This window comes from Tachypleus tridentatus, chromosome 1 (assembly GCF_004210375.1).
Source record: "Tachypleus tridentatus isolate NWPU-2018 chromosome 1, ASM421037v1, whole genome shotgun sequence".
In the NCBI taxonomy this organism is placed as follows: domain Eukaryota; kingdom Metazoa; phylum Arthropoda; class Merostomata; order Xiphosura; family Limulidae; genus Tachypleus; species Tachypleus tridentatus.
In genome coordinates this window covers 148,313,190-148,335,807 of record NC_134825.1, presented here as the reverse complement: position 1 = coordinate 148,335,807, position 22,618 = coordinate 148,313,190, and the positions used below count along the sequence as shown (strand labels likewise).

Here is a 22,618-nt window from a genome sequence, read left to right as displayed (position 1 = left end):
TATGAACGAGCGAGTGTTTGCAATTGTTGCTTTTAAATCACTTCGAGAGCAACAATGCACGCGCAAGCAAAGTAGTGAAGCGTCATATCTTCCCTTGCTCAGATTGAATGATTGAAGTTAAGCACAAAGCAACACAATGGGCTATCTGTGCTCTGCTCACAGTGGGTATCGAAACCCGGATTCTGATTTTGTAAGTTGGTAGACATACCGCTGTGCCACTATGGGACAATCCTTGCTCAGAGAACACAATATAGGACTAAGTGGCTTGTGTTTCCTACAATGCTTCCAAAAGCAATTTCTCACGGTAATAAAACAGCAATTAGAATGAGTAAAACATTTATTATACGGTTCAGAGTTGGGCTGGTCCAGTGAACATTGTATATTCTGAGCCAGGCCGATCCAATTATATTACGGGAGTTTCAGTGCTATTGGTCATCTATTTTATGTCTAGTGAATTTCGCAGTGTAAGTACTTACAAAACTTACTATCTTCTTTCACTTTCACCACACTTGTGTGCCAGCCAGTACAAACTGAGGTTCTACTACAACCTTTTAGTTTTGTTTTCATTCTTGGTTTAGAAATTCTTTGAAGCAAAACCATCTGTAACTAACAAGCATTCTGCCTTCTTTCAACTAGTAGTCAGAGATTGTAAAACACCATTTTTGGAAGTTACTTCAAAGTAAGTGATCACCATTTTTAGTTCACACACAGAGTATTTGTTTAGTAACTTCAGTATACATTTCTGATCAAAATCCAGTGTAGTAGTTTGTGTATTTTAGCACATCATGTATTTCTTCTAAAATGTTTGACACACATCACAGAGTCATCACCATTATACTCTAATGCAGTGGTTCTTAACCTTTTTCAGTGTTTGCACCCCTTTCAAATCAGTAATAATTTCTCGCACCCCCTGGAAACTTAAATATAAAAAAGCTAAAAATACAAAGTTGATGTAATCAAAAATTTTTTTTTAATCTTCATACATACAGCATACCTTTTTTCAAGACAAAAATTCAGGGTACATAATGAAAAATTAATTTCAATTTTGTTAATGATGTTTTTATTTAGCCTGTAATGCACAGTAAACTTAGTGACTTCGTTGCTGCTGTTTTTTCTCTATGATGGCATCAAATCTTGTCTTTGTACTGAGTGCCACTGCATGTCATGTTCAGAATTCAGCCGATTTCTGCATTTTGTTTGGATGTGAAGTAGACAAGAAAATCCTTGTTCACACAAGTAAGTAGTTGCAAATGGTACCAGCACTTCAAGAGCTTTCTTCGCTAATGCAGGGTATGCTTCCAGCTGAGAAGCCCAGAAGTGTTCCAGTTGACTATTGGTGAACTCCATTTGATTTCACGATTGTGTCTAAGGTCGATGAGATCTTCCTTGATGCCGCTGACATCTTCCAAATTCTGCATGAAAGGATTCAGGATCCAGTTGTCATAGGTTTGCAGCTCTCCACACGAGAAGTAACCCTCAAATGAAGTACGCAGCATCTGCATATGTTCAAGAACTTTTGCAACAAAGTCTGGATGCAGGGTAGAATTTTCTGTGACTGTCTCTTCCAGGCAGGGGAAATTTGCCAAATTCCCCAAATTCACACGCTTTATCCACAAGACAAGTTTTCTTTGAATGCAGCCAATTTCGCGCTTGCAGTCACAATGTTGAGTCCCCTTCCTTGCAGAGAGAGATTGAGTTCATTGAGAGCTAAAAACACATCACCCAAATAGGCAAGCATCTGAACAAAACTAGGTTCTTTGAAATATATAGCCAGTTCTTGTTCCCTTTCACGGAGAAACTGATGAATTTCTCCTCTCAGTTCAAACACACGAAACAGCACACGACCACGTGACAACCACCTCACTTCAGTGTGGTACAAAAGAACAGTGTGTTCTGACCCATTTCCTCACAAAGTGACTGAAACAATCGATGATTCAAAGCTCGGCTGCGAATAAAGTTTACAACCTTGACACAAATATCCAGAGTTTTCTTGAGATCTGGGGGCAATGTCTTTGCTGCAAGAGAGTGACGATGAAGAAAGCAGTGAGTGATTTTCAGATTAGGAACTTCTTTCCTCATTAATGCAGCAAACCCAGAACGATTGCCCAGCATTGCTGGTGCACCATCTGTACATATTGAACCAATTTTGTCAAGGTGAAGTTCGTTTCTTGAGAAAAATTCTTGTATTTTGTTAAGCACATCTATAGCTTGTGCAGTTGTCTTTAAGGACTGACAGAAAAGGAAACTTTCTTCCACTTTTTTCTCCTTCACGTAACGAACTACTGCCAATAGCTGACAACAGTTGGATACATCTGTTGATTCATCCACTTGTAGGCTAATCTTAACTGGACTAGCCTTGATGTCAGCTACAACTTGTTCCAGGATGTCAACACTCATGTCGATGATTCGGTTATGGATTACATCATTTGACAAAGACACTTGTTGGAGTTTCTTCTCAGCTTCCTTGTCGAGAACAATCTTTGCCATTTCAAGGGCACATGGCTTGATCAGTTCCTCACCAATTGTATGGGGTTTCTTTGATTTAGCAATCTGGTATGCAACTTCATAAGAAGCACGCAGTAAAGGTTTCTCTGTTGGCAAAAATCCATAAGTCGGCAATGTGCCAACCTGATCAAACCTAGCTCTTTTGACCCTTAATGTCACAATGTCATTTCCTGCATCCCTGCCACCATGTTTGTTCTTGAAATGTTCATCAAGCTTTGATGGCTTCAAGTTCGCATTGGAGAAGAGTGTGCTGCACAGGATACACTGTGGACGTTGTGTCCCATCCTTCTCTGTAGTACAGGTGAAACCAAACTTGACATATTCGTCATTCCACTTTCGTTTCTTCGACATACTGCAGACAAATCTGGAAAAGAAACACATTCATGTGTAGGTGTTTTCTTTTTTTATGAATTATCTCTAAAATATGTGATGGAGAGACTGAAATACCTGGTTTAATCAGTAGATTTGTAGGCATGACAATACATTCTATGAAAATATTGTAACGGCTACACTGCTACAGTGATGATGTATGTTATGTAAACAACCCATCGCTCATTTAAATAAATCTGTAGAAAGCAAAATCTGAAATAATACATAACCAATCTTCCACCCTACTGTTATGCATCAGAAAAAAACAACCCATTGAAACAGGGAGACCATAACTCACGTGTTGATGGCACGGATGGGTGGTGTGGACTGAGACGTGATGATAACCTCCCTCTCTCTCCGTGTTGCGCACGTGTCCTGTACGCGTCCCTTCCTCGTCTATCCAAATGACATACCCGTTTGTTTACCCTGTATTGGAATCTGATGCAACTTTACCACTTCATTAGGAAATCAGGTTTAGGTTTAACTTTATCTCGGAACACTGCTGAAGCAAAAATGTTTCTTCTTAGGAGAAATATAAAGCATACTCTTATGTAAAAATATAGATTTGCTTTAATTATTCATGGGCATCCTCGCACCCCTTGGGAATCATCTTCGCACCCCCTAGGGGTGCGGGCACCCCTGGTTAAGAACCCCTGCTCTAATGGAACTCTTGGTAATATGATAACGATTTCTTTTTTATTACGCGATGTGCATTGCCCAACTTCGCCAAATTTTTATCCTGTGTGCATGTAGATTTGCTATTAGAGTCATGTTTTCCCGTTTCTCGTCAAGGAGAACTTTAGTTTTCTCCATTTACAGGGTGCAGATTGACGTCATGAATACGTCGCATGAGTGTCGAATGCACTGGCGCCACGATAAATTAAAAATAATATTTCTACTTGTGAAATAATAGAACTGACCTTCCAATTAAATAACTTTTAGATTAAATAGGTAAATCTTGGAACACCATTATGATTACTTGAAATTCGCTATGACAAAGAATGTGAGTGTTTAGAACGTTATTTACTTTTATTACGTAAATAGAAATATTTGAACCTTCTCGTAAAATTAATGTTTTTATTCTGGTTTTAACATTCACATTATCTTTTAAATGCATGTTTTAATATGTCAATCAATGAATGGAATACCACAGATCCCCCTCCCTCCAGTGGCATAGTGGAATGTTTTCGGACTTACAGTGCTAGAAACCGGTTTTCGAAACTCATGGTAAGAAGAATACGGATAATATACTGTATAGGATTTTGCTTAACTTCAAACAAACAAACACAAGCACAGAAAACGTAGATCTAACATCATTTATTACTAAGCGTTAAAGAATAAGTAAAACTTTAAAATGATGTATGTGATGTAAGACAATAAATAGAATGAAACTGATTCTACAAGCTTATTTACGGTAAAGTTTGTCCAAAACCTGCGTTAGTCATCATCATACTATGATGGAACTCTTGCTTATATGGTAATAAAAAAATGTTTTTATTATACGATGTGCAACCTTCAACTGCGCAAAATTTTTATCCTATATGCATGTACATTTGTAATAGAGACTACGATTTTCTAGTTTTGTCTCCGTTTTTAGTCACAGAAAATTTTATTTGTATGCATTCTCAGGGTACGAATATGACGTCATGAATAATGCAGTGGCGCCTTCTATATATATATAATGGCGCTGCCTGCTGTATGTCTACGTAAATACTTTCCAGAATGTAATTGGATTTTCATCAAAATTGGAATGAAGGTTCATTAGCTCCATGGAGAAACACACACAAAGTTTCAATTTTGCATTTTTTATGAATATTTTTGTAGGTTTTTTTTTGTAACTACTTTGACTCTGTTGATCGACATTCACCAAATTTGGCATGAAGGTTTGTTGGATCCATGAGGAGATTCATACAAACTTACGTTTTCACATTTTGTGTTTTGCTATTTTTATGGACGTTTTGGTGTTTTTAAAAATTATATATAAAGGAAACAATTTTTCATGTCCTAAGATAACCTTTCAATATATTAGCTAGGGTAGCTGTACCCTGGATGGAAGTTGCGTAAATTCATGATTAACTAAAGATCATCTTTATTTGTATAAAACTTCTTTGGTAGTTACTTCAAAGTAAACTATCATCATTTTTGTAAATATACAAATTATCTGTTCAGCAATTTTAATACATATTTGTTGATCAAAATCCAATGTAATTTGTGTATTTTAGCACATCATGTATTCTTTCTGAAATGTATGATACATATCACACTCACAGATTATACATACATACATCAGAGAATCCACAATTTACATATGTAATGATACATAACAGAGGATGCATGTGATATACAATTCAATAGGGGTGAACCTCTTTCCTGACAGGTAACCTCTTCAAACACCATAAATTGATTTATTTATACTTTTCTTTACATTTGAAATTTTAAATCATATTGTTGTCAAAACACACCAGAAAAGTAAACCCGCATTGACAAAACCTGTAAAATGGACTAATATAACTTGTGAAGATATTTTAGCATATTTTGGAGTAGCAATAGCCATGGAACTCAAGCTCTCTCCTTCTTTTTGTGACTTTTGGTCTACCTATCTTCCTTCCCATACTCTTTGTTTCTCTAACATCTAGTTTAAATTGTTATTGTGTATTATTGAATTAAAAGTCAAGTTATCCCCTGTTAGACATATTTTGCTCAAATTTCTCTTTCTTTGGAACTTTTAGTAAAATGATAAAAACTGATAAGATTTTTAACTTTTCCTAAAAGCTCTTTGTAAGAGTTAACATTGTTTTAGTATAGAAGAGGTTATACGATTTTTTATTTTTAAATAATACTGTAACATTTTAAATTCAGCTGGTTCTTTACTGAAGACGGGGTAAAAATACATTTCACTTGATGATAAATAACAAACTAGTTTATTTCTTCCTTAACATTGGCTATAGACAAGTATACCTTGTAAACAGCTGTAGGCCTCATTGGCAAATAACGTTTTCATTTTCAAGCTTACTTTCAAATGGCTTAGAAGCAAGTCTGAGATATTATAACATATTTTAATATCAGTGATGAAAACAAAACAGATAGCATTGTGTAGTTTTGCGCTTAACAATAAAGAAACAAACATTTAAATTCAACAGATTTAATGACTTATGGCTTTAACACTAAGGTACAAATAAACTTACTTGATTTATTTCACAGCTAAACATTTAAGTTACTTACTGAATGTATATAACTAATTCTAATCGTAATACTTCACTGGGGAACTGCCACTACCAACTAAACTCTGTTTGAATGCTCTATTGATAAATATTTTGCAAAACCTCTAAATCACTAGCATTAATAAACATACGTTATTTTCCAGGAATATTTTTGTAAACTTTCTTGATCGTAACGTCATGCACCCTTTAGCTATCACCTAAATTAAAACTATAAAATGTAGCTTATTATAAATACTACTTTTTAACTTTAGGGTTATTTTCATTTTGTAGTACTACTTTGTTGTATGTTACCTTCTAGACTCTAGAGGAATGAGGTGGTGGTGGCATACATCGGACATATGAACGACAGCTCACTAGTGTTTCACTTTCTTTCTCTCTCTTACCAGTCCGACATACCCAAAATAGATATACTTCCCTTTATTTTATTATTTCATTTGCTGTTATCTTTGTTTTGTTGTTTTTTTTGTTAATAATGATTGTTCCTTTGTCCCTTCGATGATCCAACTCTTTTTTTTTCCTGACTCACTCTGTTGGAGAGTAAAAATATAAAAAAATCACATACTACATGACTATATTTCGAACCTCCAGTAGGCTAACCGTAAATTTCACAGACCGAAGAAAATCCACAACCCGGAAAATATCACAGTTTTAATTGATTGGTTTCAGAGTCGATGTTGCAGAAGGCTGGGTTACGTTTACTATGAATTGTTTGATTAAACTTGAAAACCAAACAAATATTTTGTTTGTAAAAAATTATTAATAGTTTTCCAAAAGTTGACATGAACGAAAGAAAAAGTTTAAATTTCTATAATTATCACATTATATTATATAGATAAATATTCGATTCCATAGGAAGCGTTTACTTCTGTCGTTATTGTTGTTTCTCAAGGTGTAAAGTTATGTAATAGACTATTTGCACTCTGTTAACAGCATGGAATTGAACCCATAATTTTAGCATCGTTTAAGTCTGTAAACTTATGGCTGACCTCTTGATGACGAGAAACCGACTTGAAGTAAAAATGTATCTCAGAATGGCTGGTATGGGCATTAACACTTTTACTAATAAAGATGGCCTAGGAAAGTCGAAACGCTGTTCTTTGTTTTATTAGTAAAAATGTTAATATCCATACCAGCCGTTCTGAGATACATTTTTACCACTGACCCATTCAAGAAATTTGAGCTCGGTTAATATATTAATTATTGACTACATTTCTACTAAGCATTGAAGTTGAATATGTTGTTTTTAATTAACTAAAGGTTTATAATAATTTAATTTATCTATGTATTTACTTATTTCACCTGATATAAATCTACATGAATATAAAGCTTTTATAGAAAAAGGAAACAACAGAAGAAAAAAAAAGCGATAGGTAGATAGAGAGACTTATTCAAGTTTAAATTTTAAAGTTGTAAGTAGTTCCCCCTATTGGACAAATACTTTTATCACGTGATCATGTTACTTCCGGTAAAGTGGGAGCAGTTGTGATTTAGTTTGGAGTCAAGCTTATTGTCCTTAGTTTATCATTTATTGTTAATGACGTATTTGTTTTTCTAATTCTCAGTTATGGTTACCTATTTTGTGAAGTATTTGACGATTCTGACATGAAAAAGTGGTGAGTACGGTTGCAACAAAGAAATATAAAGTTTTGTAGGTTATGTGGGTATAATTTATTAATTGTGTATCCTAGGGCAATGTTCTCAAAGTACTCTCTGTAATAATGATAGTGATGTTGTCAGAAGAAAGTACGTAGCTCGTTATTTCTGTTAAATATAAGCGCGTTTGTAAATTTTTAACTAGGCTTTCTCAGACTCTGTGACTGCTATTACTTGCATATAAAAATAAAATGTCAGATGACAAGTATCCGAAAATATAAAATGCAGTAAAATAAAATTCAAAATCGCATCTACTTGTTGCCATCTCTGGCAATTGGAATGCCTCGACTTATGGGAGACTTATTTTTGGTAAATGTAACTCTTGAGTAGATGTATTAACGATACATGTTCTGAAGCTAAATACAGCAACATTTACTGTATTCAACTTGTTAAAATTATATTGTAAACTAAAAAGTTTCACTCTTCGTAATTGCAAGTTACAAACATAGCCTTGGTCACATGATATATTTTATTATTATTGAGAGTGAAAGTTAAATGAGTAAAGAATAATTATAATGAAGCTCTCTGTATTTAAAAATAAATAACATTGTAAAAGTCTAATAGAATAACTGTGATAAGTAATTATGACATGGAAATATAATTATTTCACTTGGTATAATTACTATAAATATGTCATTGTAGTGTATTGAAAAATCCATTTGTATTGGCATGCACTTAGTTTACCGATACAGTTAAAAAGCATAGCAAGCATTTCTGTACAGTTACTGGAATTGTTGAAAAGAATTATAACAAGAAATTTATGTTACTAAAGTAAAATGCAGTTTATATATTCTGAAGTTGAAGACTTTTCAGTGTAGTTGTTACTATGGTAAAAAACGCAATTTTTTTTTATAATTGATTCAGTAGTTGTATGAAAATGCTGATTAATGTACAGTATGCTTTCAAGAATTTATATTTTTCTCATTATATAATTCAACAATCACAATCATTATATTTTCAAGAGGCACTATAAAACATTTCTTATGCCTGTAACAATCCACTTAAGATGTAGAAATTATTATAATTTGGATCATGAATTTCATATAGAAAGGAAGCTACACAACAGAGTGACTTAAAATCATGTTGTCATAGTGTCTGATAAGTGATCAGGCCATTAAGACAGTGATCTGTTGCTAATACTATAATAGAACTTATGTTGAGATAGTATATTAATTATCTCCTAAAGATTTTAATGGCAAATTTTAAAAGTTTTGAAACTTTTTGTTTTTTACTTAATAAAACTCCTGTTAATCAGAAGATAGAAAATTCATGTATTTGAAGCAGTTAGTGAAACCATCCTAGTAGCCTACCTTTGAATCCATTCCAGTAGGTCAAATATCCTTCTATCCTTAGCTAAAACAGCTAAACTTGTACACAGTATTTCAAGAGAAACTTTATCAGTGATGTGTCTAAAGAGATAATTACCTCTTTCCATTAGTAGTACCTATGTCATCCGTAATTGTACTCTAAAATTCTGTAGGCTTTATTACTAGTACAGAACAGTACTATTTACAAATGACTTATCCATCATTATGCGTAGGTCCTTTTCTTCAATCAAACTGTTGTATTGAATATGTTCTCATTTATATTAAATATGAGATCCAGAGTATGATAATTTAAATGCATTATTTTATTCTTATTGTATAATTGTAGGTCATTTCATAAATATTTTCCAAATATACAAATTCATGTCATTTTGTAATGTGTTAATATCCTCAATATTGCTAGAAATAACTAAGAGTTTGTCATCAGCTAACTTTACTAGTTAACCAATTATGCCTTTCTTAATATCATTAATGTAAATAGAAAGAACAAAGATAATCTGTCAGTAAAAAGGGTACAGTTTAACTGGACTGCATTACTTACAACCTTTTGCTTTCTTTCATCCAACCACCCTATAATTCATTTAGTCATTTTACAGCCACAGTGTGATTGTTTTAGCTACCATATTTTACATCATATAAAATTCACCCATATTTTATGAAAGAATACTTAAGGAAAAAAAACATTTGAGTGTATCAAAGCATTTTTCTGTCCTTGAATGGGATTCTTATGACCAACAGAAAGAGCAGGATTTACTGTTAGTATCTCCAGGGTAAGGAAATGTAAGTAATATATTATTTTTTAAATGAAAAGCATATTTCTGTTGATGTTTGTTGTGGATACCAGTGGCTAAACTATACTGGTTTGACATGACAGTAAGAAAAAAAGGCCAGGGTGGCTTTGGCATTTAAGCAGTTTAAGAACTGTTGCACATGGCAGATAAGAATTGCAGTAGACAGTAGTGTTAATGAGAATTCAGAAACACTTACTGATTTACACTGAAGATCCAGGTGAACAGCTTAGCTATAAAAAAGCTTATCATTTTGGGTTAGTATTTTCTCTTATATTTTAACTTATATATTTAGCATTTTTTTCACTGGGTAATATAATTGTGTGAACCTTGTACTTTTATTTAACATTAACACATCTGCACAGTTTTTATTTTTTTGTATATTGGGTTGTGAAAGACCTTTTGTATAAGGTGAAATTTGTTATGTATTGTGAGAGTATTGGGAGTATTATATTTCAAACAAGGTTATTCTTTGTAAAGTTTTTAATTTCAGGTGCACACACACATAATGTGAATGCTGAAGGAATATGTTTTGACAATGTTGTCTGTATGATTTTTTAACTTGTTTGAATAATGCTTACTGATGAAGAAGTGAAGACAATGTTTTGAGGTTCTTGTTAATGGTAGGAAATGAGGTGAAACTGTCTGTCTTCTGAATATATTTTTTTCCTTCATAAAATGTCAATTTAATGTTCATGAAATAGGAAATATCAGACATACTGATATACATTCTGAATGTAAGGTCTGTACATGTATAATGGGCATATGACTTCTATATTCTATAAGTATGACTGAGTCATTTGTTTATTTTAGGTTTGTTGTAGAAATACATTCTTAGTTTAATCAGTAAAACTTTTTAAATAGAAAATATAATTTCCAAGCAATACATTAAGGTACTTGCTGATATGTCAGTGTAAGTAACCTGAAACTTTCCTGATTGACTTGTTGAAAGTATAATATATGTAGGTGTGTTTTGTTTGGTGGAAAATGAACAGGCTGCTGTGATATAAAGTAAGTAAAAATGTACATGGTGAGAATTCAATACCTGTTTCACATCCTGCTGATTAAAACTTAACATAGGAAGCCTGACATGAGGTTATGATATGTGGATTAAGCAGGAAAAACCAGTGTATTTGTTTTCACCCTCTTTGTAATACAAAAAAATGTATATCTTAAAAACATTTTTTGAACAAGTTAAAAATTGGTGTTATTGTTGTCTAGATACTGCAAATTTTATCAAATTTTTGTGAGAAACTGCAGCAATCTCCATTTCTTAAACTGTATCTCATTCTTGTGAGACAGAAATATAAAAGTTAAATATTCAGGTATGTTAAAATGACACATTTTTATTGAATTCTAGATTATGTTGGATATATTTTTCTAAATAATGTAAAAAGAATTGTGCAAATGCTCTCAGTATAATTTTATTATATGCAACTGTTTATCTTTTCACCTAAAATTATACAAGTTAAATATTTAGGCATGATAACATAACATGTTTTTTTACCATGTTTTAGATTATGTTGAAATGTTTTTATCAAAATAATATTAAAAATAATATATATGCAAATGCTTCCAATATAGTTTTTGTATATAATATACTAGATTTTTAATTAACTTTTCTCGATACAAATTTTGTATTGGCACGTTTATTACCTTGTGAGACATCTGTGATACACCACACCCATAAGATATAACTACGTTTCATTACTCCATGTTCCTATATGGAAGCATTTATTTTGTACATATGGTTATAATAAAGTTGTGCTTCCTTTTTTGTACCACTGAAATATAACAAATTTAAATGCTTAAATCACTTTGTATTTTAAACTTGCATCTATAACTTGACATAAAATTGACCATTGTGAATACTTGAAACAAAAAACAAACTCATTGAGACTTCTTTCATAAATAAAAAATGTTCATTATTATTTAAATCATGGTTTGCACCAATAGGGGGAACATTCTGAGCTTTTGATTGGTTATTCACACATCATAGACCAAAGTGTATATAGAGGAATGTTCCCAAAAATGGTAAGAGTGGAGCTTCTGTGGTTGATTCAGTACATTAGAGATATTTCAGTGAATCTAAAAAACAGGTTACTAGATTCTAACTTGTAAGTATCAGTAATCTGATTTCTTGATTTGTAAGAAACTATAAACTTAATATTTTAACATCACAAACATTTTATTTGAACCAGTGGTGCATTCAGCATATGTTGTGACACACACAAATCAAAGTTTAAGTATTTTTTTTAGTTTTTTCTTTTAAATTAAGAAATTTAATACTAACATTTTAATTATAATCCAAAATTGGATATAAAATTTATGAACATCAATTTATAAAATAGTTTCATATGAATTTTGAATGCAAGTCAACAAAAGCACTGACATGGCATTTGACCATGGGAAGATTTGTAGGGTAAACTAAGTTGTTCTTCTGTGGTTCCAGTTTCTCATATTACACTTGCTGAGAGCTGCTGCACATGATGTTAGATTGAGACTGTAGTACAGACTAATTTTATTGAAAGCAAAACCATAAGTCACACTTTGGGTATGTCATGGTTAATTTATTCTGTATATGTGTTTTATTACCTCATTTTGTTAAGATTAAGTTTATGGAAATATAAGCATCTGTAAATATTTTGTCAGTTTATAAATAGAAACTGTTTTGTTCTTTGGTTTGGATTTCTTAATAATATATATGCAGATGTGTAATGTATGGCAGGCTGAATCAGTAACAAAAATGTATGAGAACAGAAAGAGAAATTTTGTCATTCTTTCAAGTATTTATTGATAATGTAAACAAATATATATCATTTCATACTTTTCAATGTTTCAGCTCTGAAGGCTTTTTATTTATTCTTAATTTCACTACAACATTTTCTACACAATAATCCTACAGTAGAAAGAATTTTAGGTTAGTATTTTAAAAGTAATATTACTGAACATAAATTCAATCAAATCAGAAGTTCGTTAACTAATTAGCTCTTAAAGGTTTGTAAAAATTACTAATTTAAAGTAAAAACATATTCATTAGATTATTTTAATATATTAAAGAAAATTATGGAGCATAATCATCACAGGTAAATGTTTACTGAAATTTCCAGTTTTATTTGAGTTAACCTCTCCTGGTTACAAATTGCAAATAGCCTCAACAAACCAGTGCCAAACTTTTATTTTATATTTATAAAACCACTTGAGTTCATTTCAAAGAAACATTATCAAGAATAGTTTAAAATTACAAATGTCTTATATTTTATTGAGGGTCAAAGAAATATATTTTTAGTGTGTTGGAATAACTCCAACAACAGTATATGATCATATCTGTAATCATAAGTCTTCTATCAACTCCCCCCCCCCCCCAAAAAAAAGCATCTTGCATTAGGTGAATACTTAAATTTATTTGACTATTACAATCATACACTAAGTGGTGTAGCATTTGTTTGAAATGGACTTTTAGAAGAAGCTTATTGAGTGGAAATACTAACATGTATTGAAAATAATCTGGATGCTGCTATTTTTAAACTACATTATGTTCTACAGTTTTTGAACTTCAAAGTACCTCTGTTATTTTGTTCTATTTCTGTATTTCTATTATTTTTTTCTTTCAGACAGATTCAGTTTTTCAAACCACAAAATTTCATAGTTCATATTTATTATTTTAGTTTTATTAATTAATTAGTTCTGTGTATGTTATTGTTCTATGTGTTTCTTTCTTGCACCAGAACCTTCTCTGTGTTTTAAACTTTTAATGTCACGTGACTAATTGTTTTCTACCATGACAATGACTTCATCTCTCTATTAAGAAAATATTTAATAAGCCCACTGCATATTTTGACTGCTCTTATGATTTTTACTTTGGTTGAAAAAAACACCCAAAACATTGTTAAATATACTCAAGCAAGAACAAAAATAATAATCCAGATTTAACTTTAAATTCCTATTGTGAAATTAATATTTGAGTGTAATGATATTACTAATCAATAGTTGAAAGAACATTACTTACAGCTGATGCAGTTTTAGTAACACTTTCACTGTTTCATTATATGATTGAGCTCTTTGGAGGAGACATCAAATGGGACTCCATATACAAAATCTGGCACATCTATATGTACTTTTACAAATTAAGAACTGTTTCTTAAAAAATAAACTGGGGGAAATATGAGGAATTAAAAATATACAGCTAAGAAAGAAGCAGGTAATAAAATAAATAATTGATCCATTGATTTCACTCTTAAACTTTCCTGTTGACCTCAGAAAAATTAAATTTTGATACATATGTCAATAAATTTTTTTGACATAGCTTTGGAGTAACCTAATTTTAACAGTAGACCCCATCATCAATAAATTAACAGATTATTGTTATTGCTAATGTTGAGCAGCAAAATTAGATCTCAAGTCCTCATATCTTTCACAAAAGTAATAACTAGTTTTGCAATCTTGCTGATTTTTTGAGTTTAGAAAAAATAAGTTTGATCATGTTTTTGGCCAACTTGCATATTCTATTCAAGTTCTTATTGCTGAAGTGCATGATGTTAGAATTCTTAATATTTAAAGTAGATTTTCCAGTGATAAGAGTACAGATTTTTTTTAGCTTTTCCTAAATGTAAGAAAAACACCATTTTTGTTGTGTGTGCACGGAAAGAGCTCCCAGTGTTTGATGTAGATCACAAACTGTTTACAACCTCTTTTTGTACAAGAAGAAAGTTTATTTAGTGCTGAGATCAGTTTATTTATATTATAAACACATATCTTAACTTCTGTTATACAAGATACTTACTGTTTAGAGTAGCGAAGTGGATGTGTGATAGTTATTTGACTTTTTCAGGTTGTCTTTTTGCACTTTTGATGTATATATAATTCATGGAAAAGAATGTGGTTGTGATGTAAGTAATGTTAATTTGTGTTGCAAAGTTAGCTTATAGATATGGGCACATAACATCATTATTTAGTGTAGATGTGCATTATCAATGCTGCCTGGAACTTGTTGAATCCATCGAGTGGACAAAACCATAGATATTAAACTAATGAAAATTGAGGAATAAACATTTGAATCATGGAGAAATGTACAAGCATGCTTAGAAATGAAACTTCAATGGAGAAAGATAGCCCTTAATGAATAGCAAATTAAATATTTTAAAGGATATAAAGTTCAGGCAAAGTTCTTTTTCACACCCCCTTGGTGTATATTCCTGAAAGTGGTGAGGGACCTCCTAGAGAAGGTTCTGTTCTTTCAGTTTACCTTCTCTGGGATCTAAACATTCACCCATGTATTTACCATGCATAGTAACCTGTGAAAGAGAGGAGAGGATCCTGGTGGTTGAGGAGTCCAACCCTAACACAGCACTTTGGCCTTGAATTCCTATGGACAGGCAGTCTTGGGGTGGCCTTTCTAGGGTTAATCGGATGGCCCACTTGGGCTAGGGTCAACTAAGTACCAGTGTTTGATGTTCTCAACATGTATTGTGGACATTGTATCTGATGTTAGTGTTTGGGTATAGTGCTCATGAAACCCTGGTATTGCTGCAATGTTCTTGTTTGGCATTCCAGTGCATCCTCTTGTAGGGCTCCATGGTGGGTGGGGTCAGTGGGCACCAAAACATTCTTTCTTTATTATAGATCCTCTAAGTAAAAACTTAAATCATATAATGAAAAAAACAGTCTATAGGTAAAGTACCATGTCTTGAAGATTCTGAGCAGCAATCTTCAACATCTGCAATACCTGTTCCTCATTTTCTTATATTACATTCACTTTCAAACAAACCTTTTGGGCAAATGTCTTCCTTTTTATTGAGAAGGGACGAGAGGGACTTGCTGGCTTTCCAAAGTCAGTCAAAAAGCTTTGCTCTGGTGACATATTGGTGGAAACATCCACATCTTAACACAGTGAAATTCTCATACATTCAAAGGAAATTTGGGATATATCCATTGAGGTTACTCCCCATGTTACTTTAAATTTGTCTCAATGAGTTGTTGAGAGGGATTTGAAGGACATTCCAGAGTTGGAGATTCTTTTTGGTTTCTCCACCCGAGGAGTTTCTGCAGTGAGGCATATCTCCACTCACACAGATGGAATTATGATGCTGATTATTGTCCTCATTTTAACATTTACATTCCCATGTCCAACTACCACTATCATGGCAGGTTATCTTAATTGCTTTATCTTGGACATATACTGCTGCACTTCGTTTCTCTACTACAGTGGGAGTGCAGACGAATCTCTCTGTGCCTCTGAAAGAATCATTCTCAAACCATATGAAAAGTCGTTTGACCTCCATGGTTAAAAAGTTGGTGAATCATTGTCAACACCTATCTCTGTCCCCTAACATTCATTCTAGCAAACCCCAAGATCCACTTCTTTTGGTTCCAGGTACATTTTCATCTCCAAGATGCAAAACGATCACTCGTTCACATTTTCAGTCACTGCAATCTTCTTCCACTGACAAAATCCTGTCCAGTTGACACAAGGCAGGATCCATAGAGGTCAACAGACCTCTCTCAAATAAAGAAAATAAAGAAAAAAAATGTGGCTGAAAACAGAAGGGCTGTCCACTGAATTCGCCTTCACATAAATAAAAATGGCCACCTTGATACAATGGAACTGTCGAGGTTCACGTTCTAATCTGAATTACATCAAAGCACTGATTGCTTGCTACCATCCTCTATGTCTTTCCTTACAGGAAACATTTCTGAAACCTGCCGATGCAGTCACCTTTCAGCAGTTTTCTTTGTACAGAAATGACAAGTTATGTGATGGATGAATGCATGGAGTGGTGGCAATGTTGGTTGATCAACCTTTGCTCACCCTGTCTTTGCCACTCGACACATCCATGGAGGCCGTAGCTATCCGTGTTTTCTTGGGTCGTACCATCACTGTTTGTTCTCTCTACCTGTCTCCTGAAGAGACCAGTGATCAATCAGACTTTGATGTTCTCATTGAACAATTGTCATCTCCCTTTTTAATCCTAGGGACTTTAATGGACATAATCCCCTCTTGGGAGGTGCTGATATTGACTGGAGAGGTAGCTCTGCAGAGCGTATGCTCTAAGATCACAACCTTTCTCTTTTCAATACTGGTTCTTATGCTCATTTTCATGCACCCAGTCAGTTCTTTACTGCTGTTCATCTCTCAGTTTGCTCCCCTACACTATTCACCCACTTTTCATGAAGAGTTGACAGTAACCCACGAGGCAGTGATCACTTTCCTATCATTTTGAGAGAGGCTGGTTGTGGTCAATGACACCCAACCTGCACACCCCGGTGGAAGCTGGATCAAGCCAGTGTTCTTGTAGAACTTGATCCTGCCATCGTCTGTAAGCCATCAATAGATGACTGCATGGCAGCAGTGACTGACTGTATTATACTGGCATCTGCTCAGTGTATTCCCAAAACCTGAAAACGTTTTCCACAATATCTCCATTTGTGGAGGAATCTTGCCTGTCACATGGCATGGAAGCCTTAAAAATGGAACTGAATTGGTCTATCCTTGGATAACATTGCTGTATCCAATAATCAGGCCATCCCACCATGGCTTATTACAGTCGCCAAATGTGACCTTTCTTTAAGTCATCTGAGAAAAACAGATACTCCTGATTGGAAGTACCATTTTTTATTTGCTGAATATCTTTTGAACCAGTCTTCTGTTCCCATTTATATGGATGGTTCAAAATCAGGTGACTATGTGGGCTCTGCCATGTGGTTTGTTGTGGTATGATGAATGCACACAGAATCACTTCTGCAGTTTCTGTGTTAACTACTAAACTGTACGCCATTGCTCTTGCCCTGGATCACATAGAAGCTAAGCAGTACTCGAATTGCACTATTTATACTGACTCGCTTAGTTCTGTACTGGCCCTGGAATCGCTTCATGTTTGTTCTCGCCGATATTCAAAACCCACTGGCCCATTTTTCTTTAACATCTACTTCTGGATACTAGGCCATATTGGTATTCGAGGGAACGAGCTTGCCCACACCGCAGCTATGTCTGTCTGCTCTAGCACTATGGTCCTGTGCATGTTCTATACATGGACTATGGTCCTGTATCCAAGGCTCAACTACGTGCCAGTTGGTAGTCGGCTTGGAGTAAGCAACGTGAAAACAAGCTTTATCAAATAAAACTCTATATTGGACTTTGGCCGTCTTGCTTCCGTAAGGACCGGAAAGAGGAGGTTGTTCTAACCAGACTATGCATTGGTCACAGTTTTTTAACTCATCGTTTTTTTTTATCTGGAACTGATGTACCAATGTGTTGTCTGTGTGACACTCAGGCTATAATAAGCCACATTGTATCGTGTTACTGTCGTTACGACTCTCAACAACGGCATCCTTTTAGACATGTTTTGTCCCAAGGTTTATCCATAACGTTGGACAGTGTCATTGGCGATAGTGACATTGTCCACCTTACAAATATTTTTAGTTTTTCAAAGGCCATTGACTTTTTTAACGCTATTTAAGTTTTTAATTCATAAATTAGAATTTTTTTTAATGTGATTCATTTTTACTAATTTAAGTACAACTAGTTCGATATGAAATAAGAAAATGGCCGTAGTGTCAAATAACTCCAAACCAGGACTGGAAAGGTCAACGTCAGGTGACTAATGCTGATGTTTGAATTTACCCGTTAGTCATCCTGGCGAGTTATGATAACACAGTGTAGCAAAAATTTTACTTTGTCTTGTTCCTGGGCAGAAAGTGTTATTTTCCAATTGCTTATGCCTAAAGTAAATGGAAAAGACCTATTTTTTTCTTCAAACTTTGCGTTCGTGACTTGGGAGCGTATTACGAAAACATGATGAAGTCTGATACGTGAAAGTGATTTACATTACAGTCGCAAATCTCGAAAAACTACTCACTTTTAAACATTTTTGTTTATTTTCGTATAACTTGAGTATAAATACATGTAAATCTTGATTCATGTGTTGTTTCGTTCAGACCTTATGTAAATGAAAATGTGCAAATTTGTCCGTTTTTACACAGAAAATAGGTTAATTTCTAAATTTCATTATCCAGGTCACAAAAGCAAAGTTCGAAGGGAATAGTGGCATTTTCTGTACTTTTACAATGTAAGCAATGAAGAAATAACACATCACTATCTAGGAACAAAATTTGTGTTATTTAGTTTAATTACAATTATGCTACACAAAGTCCTTTATCACTTGTATTATTGTACTTTCTCACTGCTGTAAACTAAATATAAAAATTGGATTTAACGCTGTTTAAGTTTTTAATTAAAAATTACACTTTTTGTTTTTCCTTGATTCCTTTTTACGAAGTTTACTTAAATTTTAACTTTTTACCGGATGTTTAGCCAAAACAACCAACCAACCAACTTTTTCACATTTATGCTGTGATATTTTTAATTAACTGTGTAAGAGGTCCCTCACTAGGTGTCTCTAATTTGAAGGACTTGTGACACAAAAGTAATTTGGGGATTAATCCTTGCATTGAGCACAATAGAGATAAACTATTGTGTACTTTTGCACTGAACAATAAAGCAGTAGGTATTATTTAGGTAAGTCGAGTAAAAATAGATACTTTTCAGATTAGTTAGATAAAACATTTTTCAATGAGTGTTTTCAGTTTTCACTTCAAGTCCTTAACCATCCGGCATGGCCAGCTGGTTAAGGCGCTTTTCTCGTAATCTGAGGGTCGCGGGTTGGAATCTCCGTCGCACCAAATATGCTCGCCTTTTCAGCCGTGGGGGCGTTATAATGTAACGATCGTAGTAACCCAAGAATTGGCGGCGGGTGGTGAAGACAAGCTGCCTTCCCTGTAGTCTTACACTGCTAAATTAGGGATAGCTAGTGCAGATAGTCTTCGTGTAACTTTGCGCGAAATTAAAACAAACTTGAAGTCCTAGAGGTAGGTAGGCTTCTGTGTAGGGTATTGCCAGTGAATCTGAAATTAGACAGGTGTCTTACAGCTTATTTTGTATACATTCTATTAACCTTTTTTGTAAAATATTCAACAGCAACTACGGTATTTTAACGGAAACCGCTCATTGAATTAGAATTAAATAATGCTCGATAATTTAGTCATAAGTGGGCTATTCGTGCCAATATTAAAAAACAACAACAATGAAACAATGGTAAGAAATATCAAATAATGATGGTACGTTATTATACTGATTATTAACCTATTAATTGCTGATTCGCCGTATAGTGTATGGTCTACTTCCGGCAGTTGAGTCGAGTGTGCTAGATAAGGATACGGCTCGCAAAAATTCCCCTCCTGTTTAAAGCAGTTGCAATCAAAAGGTTAATTTTTAACACATTGGCTGTCAAGTGACAGCTGATGGCCTGTTTACAGTATCTGTAGCGTCACTGAGAGGACGAGTGCTGTACGCACGTATTGAGCCACACTTAATAACAATTTTGTGACAGTTACAAAAAAACAACCACATTAAATTACATTTTCGTCGATTATTTCATGTTTTAGAGATCTTCCTCGCTGTTAACAAGAGTATTTAACCACATTAAAAAAGTAATATTAGACTTTGAATAGGATTAGTGTGTGTGAGAAGGCGTCACCCGACATCTCTTCATGATACGTCTTAAATATGTGTACACACACACGAACTTGAAACTGCACCCGTTATAACCACATCTCAATAATTGAACAAGTTATCTTACAATAAATATCCAGGTTTTAAGAAACGTACTGGATAATGTATATTCATTATTTGATTTCAATTTGTATAACTAGGAGTATGTAGGCGTGAACAGCCATACAGCCATGTTATGGAACATGTTTAGTTGCACCAGCCTAAGTGAAAGTATGAAAATTTATTTAGCTTTTGTTTGTTTGTTTGTTTTGGAATTTCGCACAAAGCTACTCGAGGGCTATCTATGCTAGCCGTCCCTAATTTAGCAGTGGAAGACTAGAGGGAAGGCAGCTAGTCATCACCACCCACCGCCATCTCTTGGGCTACTCTTTTACCAACGAATAGTGGGATTGACCGTAACATTATACACCCCCACGGCTGGGAGGGCGAGCATGTTTAGCGCGACGCGGGCGCGAACCTGCAACCCTCGGATTACGAGTCGCACGCCTTACGCGCTTGGCCATGCCAGGCCAATTTATTTAGCTATAATGTAATCTAACAATATGGCGTTTGCGTGCTGAATATGTTGTTTTCTTGTCTACATTGTTCTGAGAAACCGGCCCGGCATGACCAAGTGGTTAAGGTACTCGACTCGTAATCCGAGGATCGCGGGTTTGAATTTTCGTCACACCAAACATGCTTGCCCTTTCAGCCATGTAGGCGTTATAATGTGACGGTCAATTCCACTATTCGTTGGTAAAAGAGTAGCCTAAGAGTTGGTGGTGATGACTAGCTGCCTTCTCTCTAGTCTTACACTGCTGAAATAGGGACGGCTAGCGCAGATAGCCCTCGTGTAGCTTTGCGCGAAATTCGAAACAAACAAACCGGGCTGTTGAATGTTTGAATACGCTAAAGATATTAATATGTTAGTAACCTGCAAGTGGCTATTATCAGTTAATGTTCATGTTTGGTCTGATTTGGTAGTACTCTCCGAACTCCCCCTAGGCGACGTTCTTGTTGGGTGTCATAATGCTAAAGTTTACTTGAAAGATCCCTTGAACTATGGACAGAATGGTTCTTTTGGGTGTTAGGGTAAGGAACAGGAAATTTCGATAATTAGTTCTTGGAGCTTTTGCAAATATAACTGGAAAATATGAAACATGCTGTATCGAAATATGCAATTCATTTTATTATAACGTGTTTCAGTAGAGAGCTATGAACATTCAAAGAAACGCAGCGTTTTGGAGTGGTCGTACCACTTTACCATTAATGAACTGATTTTCTCTTTGATTCAGTGAGGTTGGTTATTTTATTTTTTATGTTCTCATCTGGCATCAAACCTAATTTCTAGTGCCAAACAAAGCATTTTGGACATAATAAATGGGTTTGTTTCGATAACAGCTAGTACTTTGAATCATTTTTAAAACCCGTGTGTTTAAACTCGGTTTTATTTTTTTAACAAATCCTCTGAATATTTTGATACATGCGAATTATATATCCGTGGTCTTATTAATGTTAATAATTTTTACCAAAATTCGGATTTATAGATTTAAATAAATTTGATAATAATTTTATTTCGCGTAACTTAGTTTGTACCATTACGATGTTTATGCATATGATGATATAAAACCGCCTTAACGGCTATTATATCTGTCTAATCTCAGCCGGCTTTATGAACCGTGGTATCAACAAAAAGGCATAATTTTCACTCATAAATAAGTTCCTAAAATGTAAATTTGAAATGTGCCTTTTAACTCTTTCCAGTACATAATATGAACCAACGTGTAGTAGCTGTAAACGTAGAATAAAAAACAAACGATTTTTCTTTCTACCTGAAGCATCAGGCATTTCATTAAGCAAGTCAAACACCCCTCCCTATTCGTTCTGCGTAACCTTGATTCACAGTTGTGGTTTCTTGGTCGTGGCACTTTCTCGCATTTGATGTTTTTGCGCTGGCTTTACCGTTTTTAATAGTAAATTTGAAAGGAAAAAAATGTGCGTGTTAACTTTAGTGACCATATATTTTGCTATCACTTTGAAAACAATAGGAAATTGCGCTAAATCCTAGCCCTTGTTATTTTTATGTATCTTAGATAAATCATGGTAAGTTTTGAGTTTATTTAACATTAGCGCACAGTTAGTGTTTCACTTAAAAAAATCATTAATTTGTGAATTTTTTATTTTTATATCTTACTTACGACAATAAAGGGT

At 34.0% G+C, this 22,618-nt stretch overlaps 2 protein-coding genes across 3 annotated transcripts in view; one reads left to right on the top strand and one right to left on the bottom strand.

Annotated features, from left to right (window-relative positions):
• Nucleotides 1-1,280: 1,280 nt before the first annotated feature.
• LOC143233276 (protein FAM200C-like) lies at nucleotides 1,281-2,856 on the bottom strand. The gene is made up of 3 exons (XM_076469374.1): nucleotides 2,311-2,856; nucleotides 1,865-2,229; nucleotides 1,281-1,677 (listed from the first exon to the last, which is right to left on the bottom strand). The coding sequence occupies exons 1-3, from the start codon at nucleotides 2,854-2,856 to the stop codon at nucleotides 1,281-1,283; spliced, it is 1,308 nt and encodes a 435-aa protein (XP_076325489.1).
• Nucleotides 2,857-7,553: 4,697 nt separating this feature from the next.
• The window catches only part of crb (cell polarity complex component crumbs), a 79,395-nt gene continuing 64,330 nt past the window's right edge, over nucleotides 7,554-22,618 (top strand). Inside the window, exon 1 of one of the 2 annotated variants that reach the window (XM_076457860.1) lies at nucleotides 7,554-7,708. The gene's annotated coding sequence lies outside the window, so the exon portion shown is untranslated. The remainder of the gene's footprint in view (nucleotides 7,709-22,618) is intronic. The other variant, XM_076457870.1, reaches the window with a different exon arrangement.

What these genes read in the sequence shown, in the direction of transcription:
- LOC143233276 (XM_076469374.1), bottom strand. Translation starts at nt 2,856, where the DNA reads ATGTCGAAGAAACGAAAGTGGAATGACGAATATGTCAAGTTTGGTTTC. An exon ending in AAGTGGATGAATCAACAGAT is followed by an intron (nt 2,230 to 2,310) that starts GTATCCAACTGT and finishes CTTTTCTGTCAG; the next exon opens with TCCTTAAAGACAACTGCACA. An exon ending in TTCTTTTGTACCACACTGAA is followed by an intron (nt 1,678 to 1,864) that starts GTGAGGTGGTTG and finishes TCTCTCTGCAAG; the next exon opens with GAAGGGGACTCAACATTGTG.